The sequence below is a fragment of the Pituophis catenifer genome, unplaced genomic scaffold, assembly GCF_029215685.1.
Source record: "Pituophis catenifer annectens isolate HBS135680 unplaced genomic scaffold, rPitCat1.0.hap2 SCAF_3, whole genome shotgun sequence".
In the NCBI taxonomy this organism is placed as follows: domain Eukaryota; kingdom Metazoa; phylum Chordata; class Lepidosauria; order Squamata; family Colubridae; genus Pituophis; species Pituophis catenifer.
This window is the reverse complement of record NW_027256883.1, coordinates 31163515-31186363: the sequence shown is the minus strand read 5'-3', so window position 1 is coordinate 31186363 and position 22849 is coordinate 31163515. Positions and strand designations below refer to the sequence as shown.

Sequence of the window (22849 nt, the reverse complement as noted above, 5' to 3'; positions counted from 1 at the left end):
ATACAACACTTAGTGATAGTCATAGGTTACTAATAAGCAATCGAATCGTACCAGGAAACAAACAGAACAATATAAATCGTAAAAATACAAGCAACATGGTTATAAACCACTTTTAAAATAAAAAAGTAGAGAAATATTTTATATGTGTGAATGTATAGATAAATAAATAAAACATGTGGCCTTGCTTCAAAGGAATCAGCTTCTGTGGATTGGTTGTCCCTGTGCAGAAGGTATTTGGTGTGTCTGATGTGAAGAGTACAGCTGCTGCACTTGGTTGCTCGGCAGTGGGCAGGGGCTATGGGGCTTGTGCATTATTCAAAGCTTCATTGTACCTTTGAAGTTCTCCACACCCCTAATAGCTAGTACTTGCATTGCCTATTATTTGCCTAGATCAAATAATGTTATATGCATATTAAGTGACGAGAAAAGGATTGTTACAGGATGACATGTTCAACCATTTACTGATTCCGATAAAGAAGAATATTTGTAGCTCAGAGTTGAAATGAGGGGTGATTGATACTCTCTGAGCTTAGTTGTTTTCTTGCAGATGTTTCATTACCCAAACTAGGTAACATCATAAATGCTAATAAGGAGTGGAGTTTACTCAGTTTATATTCTAGTGCAGTGTTTCTCAACCTTGGAAGCTTGAAGGTGGGTGGACTTCAACTCCCAGAATTCCCCAGCCAGCAGTGCTGGCTGGGGAATTCTGGGAGTTGAAGTCTACCCATCTTCAAGCTACCAAGGTTGAGAAACACTGTTCTAGTGGCTTATCCTGTCAGTGTTGGTGGGAGTGCTCTGGTTCTTTGGTTGGATTTTTTTTTACTGCTAACTTGTTTGGCAGTTCCTTGATTGCATTATTGTTTACTTCTTGATTGTTGGTCTCATCTTAATTTTGCAGTTAATCTATGCATATTGATTGCTGGTAGGGAGGTGTTTTGGTCTTTTTGTTCTCTTTTTGGCTTATTAATTATCTCTGTTGCATGGTATGTAGATGGTATTTATGTCTATTTGTCTACTGATAGCCCACTTGTCAGAATGCCAAGCTTCCAGAAATTCTCTAACATTTTTGGACTTGACCTAGTTTAGGATGGTAACAGTTTCCTAGTTGAAACTATGGTTAAGTCTGTCCATATGTTAATAATTCATATTTTCCTGGCTTTTGGCCATTGCTGAATTTTACATACCTATTTACAGACCACAAGTAGCAGATTAATGTTATTATCTTTCCTGTATCTGCTAATATCTGCTAAGGTCCATGTAAATTACTTATACCTTAGCTCAATTATTTCTCCTTCTTTTTAAATGTAGTTTTCTTGTAAACAATTCTTGTGTAAGCACATTTTTGCAATATCGCCGTAGATTTTCAAAAGCTGAACTATGACCAATTGGATGCATTACTCCACACTGACGGTCTTCAAAGCAAGTAAGCTATTTGAATTAGTTTTCTTGGGTGCATATAAAATTTGTGAAAAGGGAATGCTTGTGGGAATGTTTGAATTTTTTTTATCAATATGTTTTTTCAGATATACTTAGCTATAAATAAATGGAAGCATCGTAGTACTTTTTGATTCTGGTGCTCATACAACAGGATGAGTCTTGCATCAGAGTGCTCCAGCTATCCATCTTGCTGACTTTGTCTCCATATATCACCACCTGCTGATGTCACTGGATTTTAGGCAGTTATGATAGCAATATAAAAACAGACTTTATTCATACTGTTAATGTTCAGACTTTATTCATACTGTTAAAGTGTTTTTCTGACTTAATCATATCTATCTATCATCTATCTATCTATCTATCTATCTATCTATCTATCTATCTATCTATCTATCATCTATCTATCTTATCTATCTATCTATCTATCTATCTATCTATCTATCTATCTATCTATCTATCTATCTATCATCTCTCTCTCTCTAAAAAAATGCAGGAAACAAAAAAAAGGAACATCCCTTTATATGGCCATGTAGTATGTATGTATGTATGTATGTATGTATGTATGTATGTGTATGTATGTATATGTATATGTATATCACACACACACACACACACACACACACACACAGAGAGAGAGAGAGAGAGAGGGAGGGAGGGAGGGAGGGAGGGAGAGGGAGGGAGGGAGAGAGAGAGAGAGAGAGAGAGAGAGAGGGAAGTCCCCATAAGGTGATTTAATACTAGATCTAAAATGATCCACTATTCAGACATAATATCTCAGTACAGCTGGTCAAAGTTTATTTGAAACTTTGTTTATTTGAAGAAAGTTTTATTGTGAGTTGCTGAGAATCTTGCTTTTGATAGAACTGGGATATAAATACAATTAAAAAAAATAATTCATCCATCTTTCAGTGCTGTGCTGTGATTCTCATCTGAACTGGAATCTTATGTGGCTACTCTTTGCTAAATTAAAAAATAATAATAATCAGACATCACTTGTGCCTTGGCCAGAGACAAAACATTTTAGAATGTTTTTTTTTTCTTTTTTGACAATGTACCAAGAATATCACCCATATGAAGGCATCCAGAACTATTGCTTCTGGGTTGTAATGGTTTAAAACTACCTTACCAGTTTTAAGAATTTGGCTTCATAGATTTGTAAGGCATATAACCAGGAATGGAAAAGCCTTAATATTTCCAGTTGAATCAATCAAGGCAACAGAAGCAGGACTGATGGAATTAATTTACTTATAAAGTATATATTTTATTGCTTTGATCTGACACAGGTTTCCCTCAGGCTACAAATAAAAAAACTAACAGTTAGCTTGAAACTACAAAAGTCCAAGGAGCTATTTTTTTCCTTGAGCTGCTGCCACAACTAAGTTGCCAAAAACAAAACACACACACACACACACACACACACACACACACACACACACACAGTCAGAACGGATTATGATCAGCAGAAGCATCAATTTTCTTCATATTATTATGTTGTTCTCTTATACAACAATAGTAACTGTCTATACAAATTAATACATACCTTTTTAAATTTACTAGCAAGGCATTACATGTAGCCTGTATAAATAGGGATTAAAATTTTCTTTATGAAAATTTCTTTAATTACAAGTGATTTTTACTACTTGTTATTTTTAAAAATGGAAACTATTGGTTTTCTTTTATTGGAATTATTGGAGTTATAAGCAATTACTGTCCTTACCAAAATGAAACTATGGGATATCAGTTCAGTACGGATTGCGATGCTGAGGTGTAAACACCTGTCTTAATGGAATAAGTGATCTCCTCTTCTCCTCTACTGAGTTCAGATCTTAACCCCATTCAATTCAACAAGGTTTACTGTCAAATCTGCAGGTAGTTAGAGAACTTCATCCCTAATCTCTTATGCAAAACACACACATGCAAAATGCACTTCTTGGAATCCATTAAATAACTTTATTACCATGTATGTTAATTATTACCACATGAATCAATCATGAGACTTTTCAACTCTGCCATTTTTAAAATTTATGGTGGCATAGTGCATAGTTCTTGATTACATACGTTATCTCCTATAGTCAGCAGTCCCCAACGTTTTTAGCACCAGGGATCGGTTTTCTAGAAGACAATTCTTCCACGGTCTGAGGTGATGGTGGTGGTTTTGGTTTATCTTGTTTGCCTGCCACTCATCTCCAGCTGTGTGGCCTGGTTCCTAACAGGTCGCAGACTGATACCGGTTCATGACCCAGGGATTGGGGCCCATTGTCCTAATGTATCTGCACAGCTTATTCAATGCAACAGGGTTAGCACATTTCTGGATATTTCAACAATGCCTATAAGGACCCCAGAAACATGTCTTCTCTGCAGTTGCATTCCCCTCTGGAACAAGGGATTCCTTGGGTGGCTTCCATTCTCCTGGTGTTTCAGAGGGTTTTGAAGCTTGGCTCTTTGAACAGTTCTTTAGCTAGGGTGATTGAAGTGCTTTCTGCATTGTATGTATGTCTATTGTTGTTGTCTGATTTTCACATCTTTTGTTCTGTCAGAGTTTGTTGCAGCACACACAATCAGACACAATTAAATAATTCTGCAGGATTCAACTACATAAGAAACTTTTTTATATACAATACCATACAGCAGAAATCAGCATAGAAAATCAGGAACACCAAAGCAATATTCATAGAAGCAAGTAGAGAGATACAGAGGCTAATATATTGTACAGAGGCTCTCATTACAGACCAAACCAACTCATATATATAATTCAGCAAGTCTAAGCCATGCCCAGACTCCAAACTGTCTCTTATGGTCCCATACAAAGAAATACTATGTTTCAGTTTCCAAACAGTCCTCAATGGCTGACATAGTTGCTATACCTTTTCATTGGCTGACCTGTTACCATGTCTATTCCAGCTATGAACATACATACTTCTGACATGTTCCTTTTGTTTTTATTATTATATTGTTATCTTTCTGTGTTTTTACTTAGTGAGGTTGAATCTTGACCAGTGTACAAATTTAACCAACAAAGTAAATATCAAATATCTGATTCAAAGTTTGTGATTCAACTTATCCATAATAATTTTGATATATACAGATCTAGTCATTCTAAAAATGTGTATACCATAGGCAAAAACTTTTCATATAGAAAGAAGCTCATTTCTTTCAAGTTTGATATGGATTAAACTCAACCAAAGGTCTCAGCTGGTCTAATGCCAATTCAGAAAGCCTTTCTCCCATGAGTAAGTAACAGTGGAAGAAGAAACTTTTGTTTTCTCTGTCTTCTTGATTTTGGGTCCATAAGAAATCAAGGGAAAGGGACCACTGATTAGTTTTATGTTTACCAATTAAGCAGTGAAGCAGTTAAAGCTAAGCAGATAACCACTTAATTAGATGCGACCCTAACCTTAAATTTAGTATGTCATTATAGCAAACCAGAAAACAAAACTTTAGTTTTTATTTGAATCTATGCTGCACCTCTGTCATCTGCACCTTTATAACTGTCTGGTTTGGTTCTGCAACCCAACAAGACAGAAACAGACTTCAGAGGATAATTAGAATTGCAGAAAAACAATTGCTACCAACCTGACTTCCATTAGGGACCTGTATACTCCACGAGTCAAAAAGAGGGCTGTGAAAATATTTACAGACCCCTCACATCCTAGACATAAACTGTTTCAACTCCTACCCTCAACATAGGATAGGGTAGAGCATTGCACACCAGAACAACTAGACACAAGAACAGTTTTTTCCCGAATGCCATCACTCTGCTAAACAAATAATTCCCTCAACACTGTCAAACTATTTACTAAGTCTGCACTATTAAGTCAGTATTAATCTTCTCATCGTTCCCACCACCCATCTCCTTCCACTTATGGCTGTATGACTGTAATTTTGTTGCTTGTATCCTTAGGATTTATATTAATATTGTTTCCTGATTGCTTATTTGTACCCTATGACTATCATTAAGTATTTTGTACCTTATGATTCTTGATGAATGTATCTTTTCTTTTATGTACACTGAGAGCGTATGCACCAAGACAAATTCCTTGTGTGTCCAATCACACTTGGCCAATAAAAAATTCTATTCTATTCTATTCTATTCTATTCTATTCTATTCTATTCTATTCTATTCTATTCTATTCTATTCTATTCTATTTGCTTCAATTCAATCCGATTCTTCTATTGATCTATCATTGCTCAACTATTCAATTAGGGATTATCAGTGAATATATTTCTGTCCATGGATTATGGAATGAATCTTTTTTTTAGAAAAAAAAAACATGAAATAAGGAAAATAAAATAGTGAGCTGAATGAGATGAGCTTGAATATTCTTTTTTTGGTGTTGTAACCTTTAAATTCAGGACATTTTAAAAATATACTTATGCATAATTAAGGACAATTTTCTTCAAGATAGTACATAATTAAAGAGGAAATTTTAGTCAGGGTATACTTAGATGATGATGAAATTAGTTAAATGCATCTGAAACTGCACCTGCAGGTTTCGATACGGAAGATACAGATTTACATTTGTCTCCAATCTGGGGGAAAAATCAAAAGTTAAAATGCTCACTATGAGCACTATTACCATGCTAAATGAACCTTATAGCAGCCAGATAAATGAGCATCTTAAAAGTCCTCAGTCTGATAAACCACCTCTGACATATTTCTGAAATTGGTCTCTTTCTGTTTTAATATATAATAAAGTTATGGAATCTAAAGCAGTGGTTCGCAACCTTTTCTTCACCATGGACCCCCTTTTGTGGCCACAGATCTTGGCCACATACCTTCAAAACTTAAGATTTAAATAATTTATTGCAACCCCCGTGATGATGTTGGACCTCCCCCCCCCAGCATCCACACGCCACAGGTTGAGAACTATTGAGCTAAATATTAACATTTAGCCCTTGCTCTCAATTCTCTCATGTATGTATGTATGTATGTATTATGCATGTATGTATGTATGTACCAGTACCATGTTTCCCCGAAAATAAGACTCTGTCTTATATTTTTTTGAACCCTGAAATAAGCACTTGGCCTTATTGCCATGTGCTCAAAAGCCCAATTGGGCTCATTATCAGGGGATGTCTTATTTTGGGGAAACAGGGTATGTACAGTATGCATGTATTCATTCATTTCCCTTTCTCTCTTTGCATTTTCTTTCCTGTTCAAGAACACTCTTCCACATCTTTTTGACTTGCTTTTTCTTAAGTTGCTTTGTGCTTAAATTTGATTATACATAACTTTACTCCATCTAACTTAGTTACTAAAATGTACTTATAGATGCTACCGGTAGCTATTCTGCTTTGAAATATAATGAAATTCTGCTTTGAAATATAATGGTAAAGTAGAATAGTTTGTGTTTTCTTTAATCTCTTTGGCTCTGATGTTGAAAATATAGTTGAATTGTCTGATTATTTTTTTATATATAACCTGAAAGGAACCGTCAGAGTTGACCACATCTGGAGAGCAAGAGTGGGATGTTACAAAATCAAAACTTTGCTTGACCTTCCTAAAACAAATGATCTCTTACTGAAATTGCCATTTTAATATACCTGAAGGAAAGACATATTTTGGGAAGGATGATTGTGTTCCATCAAGTTATTTTTGACTTCTAGTTACATAGATAAGATTCCTCCATGATGACTTGTCTGTATTTTGGTCTTTCAAGTCATAAATGGTGCACACATCATCACTGCAACTGAATCTGTCTACTTTGCTGATGGTCTTCCTCTTCTTCTCTTTCCCTCCATTTACCCCAGTATTAGAGCCTTTCCCAAAGAGCCAGGTCTTTGCATAAAGTGTCCAAAGCAGGGGTAGGTTCTACTTACCTTTACTACCAGTAAGGTAGCTATTCGCGTCACTTCGTTTGCGCATGCGCCTTGCTTCTGCGCATGCGCAGATCGCTTCTGATGATGTCAGGGTCAGTGGGTGGAGCCTCCTGCCAGTTTTACTACCGGTTCTATAGAACCGGTCCAAACTGAAGGCAACCCACCACTGGTCCAAAGTAAGATAATTTGAGCCTGGTCATTTGTGCCTCAAGTGTTCTCAATTTGCTGGTGCCTAAGAAGTCAGTTTTCAGTTGTTTCATTTCATATTTCATTGTATTGAGTTTTTCTGCATTTACACTTTTTACATTACATCTTACATTACATTTTTCAGCACTGGGTTTTCTTTTCCTGGGTCAAGGTACTTTCAAAGAAAACACAATTAAAAATGAAAACATTCTAGCTCAATATGAATTCTATAACATAATGTACACAAATAAGAAAAAAAAACCCATCTTGATTGAAATTGTGGATGATTTTAAACACACCTACTTATAATTCAGCTAGGATATGAAAAGGGGAAATAAAAAAATTCTAAACTATAAATTTAGTTCTAAATTCATCACAATGGTTTCTCAGAATTTAGAACTTTCAGGTCAGTCCTATACCAGTTTTGATTAATATACAAAGATTTTAAAATACCCTGTCTCCCTGAAAATAAGACATCCCCTGATAATAAGCCCAATTGGGCTTTTGAGTGCATGCACTAAAATAAGCCCCCCTGAAAATAAGCCCTCCCCAAAAATATTTAAACGCATGCACAGCCGGTCCCTGCCATTTGCTTTGGTTAGGGTTAGAGAGACAGAGCTGGAAATCAGGTAAGATGGCAAAAGGAGCCCCATCTTGCTCCATGTGCCCCAAAATAATAAAACCTCCCTGAAAATAAGGCCAAGTGCTCATTTCAGGGTTCAAAAAAATATAAGACAGGGTCTTATTTTTGGGGAAACATGGTATTTCTGTAAGTGATCAGTACTGGCTGAGAAATCTTTAAAAATGCTGGGTCATCTCATCCTAAGATTAGCAGGCTGGGGAAGGTTCCAACTGAAATAATTCCGTGATTAGCAATACTATTTCCTAGAATATATCTAAAACACAGTCTTATTGCTTTTTTCATATTTCTTTTTTTAGAGAGAATTTATGCTCCACTGAAGAAGCTCATCAAAAATTTATGAAAATTTATCCCAAGATCTTCATTAAAAAAAAGCCCATATTGCCAGGTATTCCTGAAAAAAGAACAATAGGGTAATTCATTTTTTAAAATCTGTATTTAATGTAAAAAAGGAATCAAGCAATGATATTAGGTCAGTTGTCGCCAACATGTGCCTCAAAGCAGCTGTCAAATATAAAGATTAGTAGCTAGTGGTAAATTTATTTTCTGCTTGAACAGAAATGTCTGTTTGTTGTTTCAAAGTGTATTTTGTCCTACCTCTGAGAAAAGCATGTCTAATTCATAATCCAAATTGAGTCCAAGTCTTACATGGCCATGTTTTTCTCCTCATTATTGTTTAAAATGGAATCCATTTACATTGGAGACCATTCATGGTGTACTATCCATATAAATTAATTATATGTCACCATATTTTTTTCTTTCACTGTAGTAAAGCATAGGAGACGAAAAAGATTGCCAAAACTCCCACAAAAAACAAAAACAAAAAACAAAACCCCAAACCCAAATCACAATGCAAAGAGAGGAGCAATCTATAGTTTACAAGGAATAAATGCTGCAGTCCTATTCAGCAGGTTCTGACCAGTTCTGGAGAACCGGTAGCAGAAATGTTCAGTAGTTCGGAGAACTGGTAAATACCACCTCTGACTGGCCCTGCCCCCATCTATTCTTTGCCTCCCAAGTCCCGGCTGATCAGGAGGAAATGGAGATTTTACAGTATCCTTCCCCTGGAGTGAGGTAGGAATGGAGATTTTACAATATCCTTCCCCTGCCATGCCCACCAAGCCACGCCCACAGAACCGGTAGTAAAAAAAATTGAATCCCACCACTGCTGCAGTCCTATACTGCTGTGCAAACTAATCATAGAAGCTTTGTAAGATTTAGAAAGTATAAAGTGATACAATCCTGCCTTATAAGTATCTGTCCAAAGCCAGTGTCTATGTTCAATCTATGTTTCCTTTTTTTGCCTATAATTGCAGTGAAGGTTCATAGCAATGGTAGAATCTGAAAGCTGGGGAAACTGGATAAAGTATATTCTGGTGGCAGATAAAGCAAAAGCAACAGCGCTTAGATTTATATACAGCTTCATAGTGCTTTACAGCCCACTCTAAGCAGTTTACAGAGTCAGAATATTGCCTCCAGCAATCTGGATCCTCCTTTTACTGACCTCGGAAGGATGGAAGGCTGAGTCAATCTTGAGCTGCTGAGAATCGAACTGCTGGCAGTCAGCAGAATTAGCCTACAATACTGCATTCTAACCATTGTGCCACCGTTATATTTCTGTTGGGGAAATATGAGCAGGAGGAAGCTATGGAAGGTGAATGTTAGTGAGAATGGTGCTCTTTCCAGATCCAAAATGATCACAAAGCCATCATATGCAGAGTCAAATCTCAAGCCAGTAGATAATATTCTTTACATCTTTGCCTCTGACCATATTTTTAAGTGATAAATGTTCCCTTCCTAATTTTAGTTGATTTCCATGACTGTGTGACGTTTTGAAACTCCAATCCCACAAGTTGGACACCCTCTTTCACCTTGAATATATTATTCTTAGTGCTTACCAGTACTAATTTTTGTATGTTTTGTCTACAGTTGCTTGCCTTGGGATAAACTTTAACCTATTTAACTGTACCCATGCTGTAGCGCATCCCTAATGTGAAAGTGGTAGAATAACAGTTAACAAAACAGGATTTCTTTTACACTCTCCCATTTTGCTCTAGGTTTTTGGATAAGTGGCAGTGAAATAGAAGTAAAACGATAAACCACAGGCTTCATTAATACTTGTATGGTCAAGCATTTTAAAGTTAACTATCTCTCTAGGACAGGGGTTCCCAATCTGTGGGCCACGGCCCAATACCGGGCTGTGGTTTTTTTTACAACTGGGCTGTGTGAGTGGTGGGCCGGAGCGCACATGCTTGCACACAGTCCGACTTGTACAACCGGTGGGCACTGCCACTCGCAGCCCCACTTGCTTTGTTTCCACTTAGACGTAAACAGGGTGGTTAATTATACAGGGTGGCTGGCCTTCTCGCTTGGGTTAGTAGAATATTTTTGTTTCACTCTCTTCAACTTCCTTTGTAAGCCATTTGAGCTGAAAAATCATGTCTCCTATTTGCCCTTGTTCTACCTTCTTCAGTGGACCATCTCCAGATCTCACCCAGCTCCATATCAGAGGTCTTGCCTCATCCTTCCTCTGAGCCAATGAGTCTTCCAAAGGCAGATCAAAGCTGCCTTTGGAAGGATGTAAAGATTTGGCTCTACCAAATGGCACAGGGCTCTCAGAATGGCATGCAACTCATGGTTAGGGCCTTGAAGCCGGTTGTTTCCGCCTTTTAACTCAATAATTTAAAACAAACTACTTCAAACTACAAATTTACTTCACTCCCATTTTACTAATGTATTGTATCTTTTATATGGTTTTTATGTTTTAGCTGTAAACTACTTAGAGTTGTTCTGAGAGTAAGTCAATTCTATAAATAAAATAAAAATAAATGCATTATCTATTTCTGCAACCAACTCAACTGTAGTGGATTCTAATACAGAATCTAATATATTGCAGATATTAAAACAATAGTAATGTTTTTCTATTTAATGTTGTATCATTAAACCAATAGCAAAAAGGTAAGAAATATATGGCCAATATATATTGGCCATTGTGGCTCCATAGTTGGTCCCCAAAATAAATTTTAGTATTACTAAACATATTTTTTTTCTCCTTCATAGAAGTGTCTTTTTAAAATTTCCAGTTTCCCTTTTCCCTCATTAACACAACGGCAGCCCCCTTTCCTGTGAAAAAGTGTCTATGAAAACGTTTCTGGTTTTAAGAAATATGCATGACATCTCTCTATTTGCAACTTCTATCAACAATAACCACAAAAGAATATCATGTATATTTGCCAGCTGACTGAGCCATGACATCTTGTCACACGTGCATAATTATAGAAATTATAGATATGCCCATTTTGTTTTTGGATGATTAAATTTCCCTAGTAGATTATTTTTATGTCCAGAGGTATATGCATTGGAAAAGCTACTTAAAAATCTTCATGAGAATTTAATGCATTATTTACTATTACTGACATTATTTATTTATACATTTTTAATTCCATATTTCACTGTCACACATAGCATAAACTGAAGAGTAGTCCTTGCATATTATGGAAACCTTCTTCTATTTCAAGGCCATTCCACCCCCACCCCCCATTATTTTTCCAGTTGCATAATTCTGAGATATAGACTTATTAGGCATTAGATCAATGCATATTACAAGAAGATATTTCCTAGTTAATTTAAATGAAGTGCGTTATTATACTCTGAAAATGAGACATTTTGCTAAACAATATGTGGTATCACTCTGAACATTCTTCCATTCATTTTGTTTCTCTGTTTTTCACACACCCTTTTTATTCACTCCATCTGTTGGGAATCCCTTAATTTTCACAGGTTAAGGAGCAATAGCAATAGCATTTAGACTTATATACCGCTTCACAGTGCTTTATAGCCCTTTCTAAGTGGTTTACAGAGACAGCATATTGCCCCCAACAATCCAATTGAGACAAAGTTATTCATATGTGTCAATTCTTCTACAAAAGCAGTTTTATGTTGAAATTTTATTCATGTAGACATTTTTTATTATTATTAGCAGTCTTGTGCAGCAAAATGAAATGGACAGGAGAAAGTCACAACCAGCTCAGATCTAATAGTATTCATTTCCCAGAGAGATAATTTTGATAGATTTGACAGCATAAATGTAGACTTCTTTTTTTACGCTTCTAGATCTTTGAGAAAAGCAGAGGAAGTTTATATAATTGCCCAAAAATATGCTGCTCAATATTATTTAGCAAACCTGAGATTCCTTGGAAGGAGATTATCGTGTAACAGTATGAAATTTCCTTCATGAGAATGTATCATTTAAACTTTGATCTAAGCCAATGTTTATAAAGACAAACTGTCTGGAATATTGTACACAGAAAGACAGCTTCTTTGCTTTAGAAGAGCATTGAATAAAATACAGCTTTTCAAATTCTACTTCTAAATAGAAAGTAAAGCTTTTTCAGAATAATTTTGCTTACAAGTAAATTGAGCATCAGTGCGAACAACTAATGAGAATACACACATTAATCGTAAAGCAATATGCTACAAAAGAGCAAGGCAGATATTTACATGAATTGATAAATAAAATGTATTATAAATGTTATAATACATTTATAACAGTGATGTTAATTTATTTGTTACTCCTTCCTTCCTTCCTTCCTTCCTTCCTTCCTTCCTTCCTTCCTTCCTTCCTTCCTTCCTTCTTCCTTCTTTCCTTCCTTCCTTCCTTCCTTCCTTCCTTCCTTCCTTCCTTCCTTCCTTCCTTCCTTCCTTCCTTCCTCCATCCCACCCTATAAAAGCCAGCTTAAAATATTATTGTTTTAATAATAATTTCTAACTCCAACAAAGTTTGAATTTTTAATTCAAGTTTCAATGGTGTTCTCATGAAATTTTTTTGCTTCCAGTTTTAAACTTTTTGTTTAAAAAAAGCTCTTTGTTTTCTCCTTGTTTTTCTGGGATAGAGAATGTGTGTACTTTGCTGCTTCTGATCAGGTTTTCTTGACAGTTATCACAAGGATGGAAACTCACAGTGGTCCTGACTGGTGGATTTGAGCTAGTTCATGGGAACTTTTTCTAAGTTACATTCCATCTTTTGCTATTATGCACTAAATGGAATGAACCGTACATATGTTGCAAAGCATAAAATTAAAGATGGGAGGTAGGAAGCTTATCATATGAATAACACCTCTGAAATGTGGAAAGAAGCATTTGAAATTATTCAAAAAGACTACCCGATAATTCTCTCATAATAAATGTCGATGGAAAATTTATCTTACAGTTTTCAGAAGTCTGTTATTGAAGCTATTTTTACTAAAAACGTGTACTTCTTGTTTTCTTGGTCTTCCCCAATTATATGGGGAACAGTTGTCTAATTGAAATAAGAGCAATCCAAAATGAGAGATGGATGGAGATTTTATGACAGGAACAAGTATTGGTCTCCTGAAGAGGAAAACAAACTGCGGTGGTTGATCTTTACGGCAGTCTCACTTCTATTTTCTGTTCTAGTGTTTGTTCTGTCTTTCTGCCATGATCATAGCAGGTGTTTTTTTTATAAAACAAGGATCTTCCTTCTCATCTCACACAGATACACACAGCATTGCTAAACTTTTACTTGATATTATTTTGACCTTATATTATGCCGCCCAATGACCTTATAGGGAGATGGGTGCCATAAAAATCTAATAAATAAAATACAATAAATAAAAAATTTCTATTCTTGAGTCCTGTAAAAAAAATATTCATTATAGGGATTACTACCATTTTTCTTTCTACCTTTGCAGAGCAGTTTTGCAAAAGCAAAAATAATTCCGGTAGAAAATACTTTTCTTTCTTCCATTAGCAAGTCTTGAAGAACAATGGGCTGATTGGGTTTCAAGTATCAGAGGCAAATATTTAATGGACTAGAACAGGCCAAAGGCCTGCTGATTCAAAAGTCTGCCTTCTGTTTTTAAAAGAGATTAATCATGTCAACCTAGGAAGTTAGAAATACATTTGATGCCCTCTTCCATTTCCTTTATTTAGCAAATTACACTTTTTAAAAACACTATGGTAATGGTCAGTTATCAAAAGCGGCAGCTACCGGTTATAATTTTGTTTTAAATTATGAATGAAATTTCATAGAAACCCATAATTTGTCACAGATATCAGAGTTTGTGGGTTATTTATTTATTTATTTGATGTAAAATATATAGCTGTTGCCCATCTCGCAGACATAACTCGGGTTAGCATACAATAACAGCCAATTGAAACAATTAAAACAACAGTTAAAAACAATCAGACACAACTACAAATAAAAGCAGAATAAAAATAAAAATGAGGGAGAGCAATCCATTGTCCTACATACAATATTAGCCATCTTACAGGCTTCTCATTTCTCTGTGATTCCCCCAAGCTTGTTGAAAAAAAAATCTAAATTTTCTATATGCCAGTAGGGTCAAGGCTAATCTCATCTTGAGGGAAATGATGTGCCAAAGATGTTTATTTTTTTATTAAATCACATTTTATTCCCTGGAAGCTCAAGGGTAAGTATGCTTTAATAGTAGCATTCTCTTTCTTTCTTCTGGTCTGTAGGGTACATTCCTGTAATTTCTGCACCAATGCTGTAACTGCTGAAGATTTTCACAACATACATTTCTATTTGAATAAGATGAAAAGTCCCAATAGGTTTCAGCCGAGCTTTCCAAAATCCCGAGAGAGTGTACAAAATTTAATAAAAATACTCAAGAAAATGTAAGTATCAAATTTATTCAGAGCTTTCTATGACTTGTTTTGGTGGATACATAGAAGCAACTATTTTTCAAAATATATCCTTTAATTAGTATATAAACTTGCTATGTAAACTTTATGAAATTTTATTTTTATGGCTATATGCTAATATCATAATTTTAAATGGTTGTCCATAACATACCTAGATAATTTATCTTTAATGATACCTTGCATGTTTGCAGTAGAGATCTTGTGTCGGTGTTAATTAGCTAATATAAATAATATATTAGCATATTAGCTATATTATACCATATAAATAGTAAGATAACTGAATATACAACATACCACTTCATTGCAATTGGATTATTCAAGGCTGGCTAATGCAAGCCATTATTGTAATGTTATATACCAATGATGGCTAACCTTTTTGTCATTGTGTGCCAAAATGCAATGTTGTCATGGTACCCATAATGCAATGCAGCCCCGTGCATGCGCACATGAGCCCTACACACTCTCCCGTGCACCCAACCCCCCATGCTCCCCCACCCCTCCATGCATGTGCGCATGACTCCCTGCCCTGTTGTCATGGTACCCATAATGCAATGCAGCCCCGTGCATGCGCACATGAGCCCTACACACTGTCCCGTGCATGCAACCCCCCATGCTCCCCCGCCCCTCCATGCATGTGCGCGTGACTCCCTGCCCTGTTTTGGGCCTAGTAAGCCTCCCTGTTCTTACAGGTATTATGTCTGCCTTCTATGCAGCTTTATTCCTCTTTAGCATTCATCTCCATTGTTTTGGATGCATTTTCTGCCTCTCTAGGATATACCTCTATTTGCTCCTGTGAGGCACTTCCTGTTCCTGTTCCTGTTGTATATATGCATTTATTAGAATATGGCTTGTATAGCATTTTAACTGCATTTTAATTAAAACTATTTGAAACACCTGCAGCCTCCTGGAACCTCCTTCCCCCTGTGCATGCACGCGGGGCCCTCCGCGCATGCACAGGCATCTCCCGCATGTGCCCTGCCCCTCATCCCGAAAATCAGCTGGCCGGCGGGAGGCACCCATGCATGGTGGAGCTGAGATACTAAGATTTAATATTGTGATATTAGATGCTTAAAAGTAGTTAATCTATATACCATAAAAAGATTATAAAGCCAATGTGATTTTTGACATGTTTTTAATATATGCTATATGACTAACTAGTCTAAGGCAATTTACAAGGATGCCACAAAGATCTGTGGCTTTTTATTGTAGAACTTTCAGTATCTCATTATTAATGGCATACCCCATGTGATCGTTAATAATCTTTTAATGTATAAAAGACAATTTATCCTTGAGGTCAACAATATAATCCATCTGTGGACAATACAATTAAACATTCTGAAATGGGATATTAGAGCAGTGGGGAAGGTTTCCTCTTTCCTCAGTTAAATCCCCCCCCACCCTTCAAAGTATATAGTTCAAAAATTGAATTTGAATTGCAGTGTTGTATAAAATACCGGTACAGTGGTGGGATTCAAAATTTTTTACTACCGGTTCTGTGGGTGTGGCTTGGTGGGTGTGGTATGGCGTGCCATGGTGGGTGTGGCAGGGGAAGGTTACTGCAAAATCCCCATTTCTTCCTGATCAACTGGGACCAGGAGGCAGAGAATAGATGGGAGCGGGGCCAGTCAGAGATGGTATTTACCAGTTCTCCGAACTACTCAAAATTTCTGCTACCGATTCTCCAGAACTGGTCAGAACCTGCTGAAACCCATGTCACCTGATCAAAATTTGGATGTTTGACAATTGGGATATATTTATGATGGTCACAGTGTCCAGGGGTTATGTAATCACTTTTTGCAACCTTCTGACAAGCAATGTCAGTGGGGAAGCTTGATTCACATAACAACTGTGTTACTAACTTAATAACTGCAGTGATTCACTTAACAAATGTGGCAAGAAAAGTCATAAAATGAGGCCAAACTCACGTAACAATTGCTTTGCTTAGTAATGGAAGTTTTGGGTTGAAGTGTGGCCGTAAGTTGAGGACTACTTGTGCTCATTGTTTAATTATCACCCACTTTATTAGCTTAAATACATTTTAAAAGTATTTTCCATGAATCAATATCTAAGTGGACTGTAACATGGAGCTTTCAGAAGTATTTGTTTATTTTATTTATTAATTTAATTTATATACCGCCCTTCTCCCAGAAGGACTCAGGGCGGTGTACGGCCAAAATAAAACACACAGATATAAAATTTAAAAAACAATTTAAGAAATATTAAATAATTTGTCCCATATCTAATTAAAATAAAACTACCCATTTTGGACATTTAAAAGTTAAAAGTTAACGATTAAAAATTTAAAAATTAGCATCTTGAGGGCCCGGCGGAAGGTGCGTAAGTCAGGAATCCTCCGCATCTTGGGGGGCAATTCGTTCCAGAGGGCAGGAGCCCCCACAGAGAAGGCTCTCCCCCTGGGGGTCGCCAGCCGACATTGTTTGGCCCACGGCACCTGGAGGAGTCCCTCTCTGTGGGAGCGAATTGGGCGGTGGGAGGCTATTGGTAGCAGAAGGCAGTCTTGTAAATACCTAGGTCCTAAGCCATGGAATGCTCTGAAGGTGGTAACCAATACCTTGAATTGCACCCGGAGGACCACCAGAAGCCAGTGCAGCTCGCGGAGGAGAGGTGTTACATGGGAGCGCCATGACGCTCCCATAATCACCCGTGTGGCCGCATTCTTGACCAGTTGGAGCCTCTGGGCGCTCTTCAAGGGGAGCCCCATGTAGAGAGCATTACAGTAGTCCAGGGGGGAAGTGACAAGGGCATGAGTGATCGTGCGTAGGGATCCAGAAAGGGACGCAACTGGCGGATCAGGCGAACCTGATAAAAAGCCCCCCTGGCCACAGCCATCACATGTTCTTCTAAGGATAGCTGTGCATCCAGGAGGACACCTAAATTGCAAGCCCTCTCTTTGGGAGCCAACGACTCACCCCCAATAGTCAGAGATGGCACCAACTGACTATATCAGGACGCTGGGAGCCACAGCCACTCAGTCTTGGATGGGTTGAGCTTGAGCCTGTTTCTCCCCATCCAGATCCACACGGCCTCCAGACACCGGGACATCACGTTAAGGGCATCATTGGGGTGGTCCGGGATGGAGATGTACAGTTGAGTGTCATCAGCGTACTGATAGAACTGCACCCCGAAATCACAGATGATCTCACCCAGCGGCTTCACATAAATGTTGAACAGAAGAGGTGAGAGGACCAACCCTTGTGGCACCCCCCACACAAGGCACCTCGAGGTTGACCTCTGGCCCCCTGTCAACACAAACTGCAACCGGTCAGAGAGAAAGGAGGAGAATCATGGCAACACGGTGCCTCCCACCCCTAACCCCTCTAACCAGCACGGCATGATACCATGGTCGATGGTATCAAAAGCCGCTGAGAGATCTAATAGGACCAGGACAGAGGAAAAACCCCTGTCCCGAGCCCTCCAGAGATCATCAACCAATGCGACCAATGCCGTTTCCATGCTGTACCCAAGTCTGAAACCCGACTGGAACGGATCAAGATAGACCGCTTCATCCAGGTACTGGGGGAACTGTCACACCACCACATTCTCAACAACCTTCACCACAAAGCGGAGGTTGGAGACTGGACGATAATTCACTAAATAGCTGGGTCCAGGGAGGGCTTCTTGAGGAGGGGCCTCATCACCACCTCTTTCAAGGCGGTGGGAAAGCAACCCTCACTCAAAGAAGCATTGATAATCCTCTGGAGCCAGCCTTGTGTAACCTCCTGGGAAGCCAGCACCAGCCAGTAGGGACACGGGTCCAATAAACATGTGGCAGCACTAAGTCTACCCAGAATCCTGTCCATGTCTTCAGGAGTCACCGGGTCAAACTCCTCCCAGATAACACTCTCAAGTAACTCTTTTTAGATTTAAAGAGAAGTCAGTTTGACTAACTTCCACTAGAATCGAGTCCTGATCTGGGGCTCGCCATACTTGGGGGTGGTGGAGGTGGTGGAGGGGGCACAGAGTGTATTTCATTACCGGCAAGAGGGGCTGTGGAGACTGCGGAGTATACCACTCATGGGCTCCCGCACCAGCGCTGTATTCCAGGACTCTACACCTTGCCATCGGCCTGCGACCAGATGTCAGCCACAGATAGACGGATGCTGAGCTGACAGCAGGCATGGCAGGCCGGTCAGCGGGCATGACCCAGGACTATACAATGCTGACTTTGCATGGAACTGTGTGTTAGACTCATTGTGTACCAGGGTTCTGGCCTATGGGTGGGAAGTAAAGCCTGGATTTTTGAGTTGCTGAATTTCCTGAGTTTGCTTGACTCCTCCCTGGTTTGGGCCTGGACCTTTGAGAATCATATCCTTAGCAAGAGTCCCAACTCAATGCTCTCCTGAAGTTTTGGCTCTTGAAGTAGCAACAAATGTTCCACGAACACATCAAGCAAGATATACATGGTCTTTAGCTGTCAATGGATGAGAAAAGACAACTCTTTTAGGAAATTTATAACAATCTATTTTTGGGATTGCAGCCGTCTACTTTAAGTTCTCTCTCTTTTGGTATATTGTAGCTAGTCACCTTATGTTTCCTTGGGTGGTTTCAGTTTACCATGGGACTCATATTCACTGTACCATTGCTGAATAGGATTAGACTGTAGCCATTTTGGCTCTTCTTTATCATGATCACAGTTGGAAGTTGGTCCAAACTAATTTGTTTCGTTAATTTGCTTTTCTTGCTGAACACTCTGAGGAGCTTCTGGAATAGAGGACACCTAGCCAAGTCTATCTAATATAGTCAGTATATTTGAGAAAGTACAGTAATTAAGCTTAAGTGGTGAAATACGTTTTTAACCAATTGAATAAGCAAGGCTAAAATGTTGTAATGTTTTTCAAGGCTACCTTGCTTATCATGAAGTTTAGGGCCAGGCAATGAAAGAATCAGAACAGACAACTATTGGATCTGGGATCATAGGATAAACTGGGATTGCTCATAATGTGCTTGAATTGTGGTATTAATTGGCCACAAACGAGGTCTGATGGCTATTGCACTTCTTTATTGCATCCACCACAATTATTTTATTAGTTTTTTTTCTCCTCTGAGTTTTTATAAACTTACTGCCTTTTAATCTTATAGCTGTTCAAAGGCTGATATGTTATCTTGTATCTCTTCTTTTTTATTATTCTGCATTTTTACTATAGTATCACCACCCTAGAATAATTCAAAGTGATGGGCAGATTAAAATGTTTTAAACCAAGCAAGAATGATTAATGAATAAGAATAAAGGACTGTAAGTGAATTAAACTTATAGTCTCAGTGAGTTTCTTAATGAGAAATAATAATTTGCAACCTAATAGTTATGTTTAACAAAGGTAATCATAGGAAACATTTCTCCTCATTTGCTATGTTTTTGGAACATTGTAGAGAAATATATAAATATCCTCAATTAATTTTGAAAACTGCAGTAATGAAGAAATAGTTTAACATTATTTAAAGGAGGGAGGTTGGCTTTATGTCAGTTGCTTGACATAAATCAAAGCTGTACTTTAAACTTTTTTCCTTTTCATGTAGAGATGAGCTCATAACTAGGTGTGAAAAAAATAGTTTCAGCTTTCAGCACATCAGGAATTACAAAATTCTTCCTTATCCATCTGCCAGAGAATCTGGTCCTAGGAGGTTAAAATCTGGAACACAATTTTTTTAACCCTAGTCCTACCAATTAACAAGTTTTTCTTTAGGGATTATGGTGAAATTAAATAGCAATATATTTTTGTGGAGTAAAGATACATTTATATTTTTTACTAAAATGAATTGAAAATGTGTTTCCTCCAAATACTTCAGTGTGAATGAACAGCAATTTTTTAAAATGCAGTTAGCCCAGTGGTGGGATTCAAGTAATTTAACAACCAGTTCTCTGACCTAATGATTTCTTCCAACAACCAGTTTGCCAAACTGCACAGAAAGTTAACAACCGGTTGTCCCGAAGTGGTGCGAACTGGCTGAATCCCACCACTGAGTTAGCCCATCTAGTGGGGATACTTCTGATGAAATCCTCTTACCAGTTTCCTTTCTGAGGAGAATAACACCCTAGAATTTCTTCTTCCTGCTTCTCCCATAGTTCTGAATTGGATGGGTTCTGCTTGGACTTTGAAATATATGGGGAAGCAAAAGTGAATTAAATGAACAGTCACAACTAAATGAACAGTTGTGATGTGTAAATTTGATAAGTCATCATTGTAAGCCCTATAGTAGTTGAGATGAGTCATGACCATTTAATGTTTGCCCCTATATCAACTGATAATTAAACTCTATTTTCTTTCTTGCTCTAAATACATTAAAAAAATTAAATTTAAAACAAATTCAATTGTGGGAAAATGGAAGATTAGCAGATTTATCAATCTGAATACTGAATTGGGATTCCCCCCCCCAGACAAAGTCCTTTTAAAGATGTAACTGGCAGATATGAATGGTCCATCCTGAGTGAAGGATGTGTGAAACTCAAATGGATGAGAATGTTAAATGAAATTCTTCATAGATGTTTGCCAAAATTTTCAAATTTCATTATAAATTATGTCATTTTAAATCTTTTCTCTTCCTCCTCTTTTTCCTTCTTTAGAAAATTACTCATTAATATGAAGTGAAATATAATTCTACTTATTCTTTTATTTACTGAATGGTTGAGGGCTGTCTGTCACAGATTAAAGGTAAAGGTAAAGGTTCCCATCGTACATACGTGCTAATCGTTCCCAACTCTAGGGGGCGGTGCTCATCTCTGTTTCTAAGCCAAAGAGCCAGCTCTGTCTGATGACAATTCCATGTCATCATGGAATGGCATGACTAAATGCCGAAGGCGCACAGAACGCTGTCACCTTCCCACCAAGGTGGTCCCTATTTTACTACTTGCATTTTTACATGCTTCCGAACTGCTGGGTTGGCAGAAGCTGAGGCAAGTAATGGGAGTTCACTCCGTTAAGCAGTGTTAGGGATTTGAACTGCCGATCTTTCTGATCGACAAGCTCAGCGTCTTAGCCACTGAGCCACCGCAGCCCCATCTGTCACAGATTAGATAATGCTAAATGGAAGGGTAGTATTATTCAATTAGGAAGGACTAGAAATCTCCATTCCACTCCTTCCCAATTTTCTTTGCTTTTAAAAATGCATTAGATAGGTTAATTTTTAAAAAATGTGATGCCAGGGCAGGAAATCATGTCAATAGTTGTCCTTTTTGACCTGGCCCCTTCTCCAAAAGAAACCGCAACAAAACAACTAATAATGTATTTAGAAGAATTTGTAAACAAGAAGTTTTGAAGCTACATGTTTCCCATCTGAGACATAAAGTATAATTTTGCAGGATAGTACATCTCCCTAAACTGAATTATCCTGCTTTCTTTATTATTTCAAAAAAGCAATTCTACAGAAAAAACAGCAAGCCATGTTGATCTTAGCTGGATCCATGGAAGGATTTGAATTAAAAATCTAAGCCCAAGTTCAATATTAGAGCATTATCAATAAGAATACCATAATATCAGTTTTGAAGTCAGAGATAGCCATTCCTAAATATGGCTTCTCCCAGACCTGTATTTTTATTTCTTTGCTTATTTGGGATTTTTGTTGCTTTGCTTTGTAACTAATCTAATGTGTTCCTATAGTAGTTTACAAAAATAGTGATTATGATTGTAGGAAACCATAGGCTTAATCACATAGTAAAACATTAAACATTTTTAAAACCATGATATATTTAAAAAATGCTCCAGCATTTCCACTCTACACTGCAAATTTAACTTGATGATTATATAACTATAAAAATCTTGCAGGTCTTTTCATCCTATCTTGTAGGTCCTCCCAACAATGATCCCCACTGTTTATTGTACAGCATCATAGGACAGGCTGTTGTTGTTAGTTGCAAAGACGTGTCCGCAACCTCGCAACCTCATGGACAATGTTCCTCCAGGCCTTCCTGTCCTCTACCATCCTCTGGAGTCCATTTAAGCTCATGCCTACTGCTTCAGTGACTCCATCCAGCCACCTCGTTCTCTGTCGTCCCCTTCTTCTTTTGCCCTCAATCTTTCCCAGCATTAGGCTCTTCTCTAGCGAGTCTTTCCTTCTCATTACATG

At 37.7% G+C, this 22849-nt stretch overlaps 1 protein-coding gene across 1 annotated transcript in view; it reads left to right on the top strand.

The window, feature by feature from the left end:
* The first annotated feature begins 1355 nt into the window (after positions 1-1355).
* The window catches only part of CNBD1 (cyclic nucleotide binding domain containing 1), a 135981-nt gene continuing 114487 nt past the window's right edge, over positions 1356-22849 (top strand). The window contains exons 1-3 of the mRNA XM_070942246.1: positions 1356-1423; positions 8383-8496; positions 14585-14743. Coding sequence (XP_070798347.1) covers positions 8423-8496; positions 14585-14743 — 233 coding nt within the window. The 5' untranslated portion in view covers positions 1356-1423; positions 8383-8422. The remainder of the gene's footprint in view (positions 1424-8382; positions 8497-14584; positions 14744-22849) is intronic.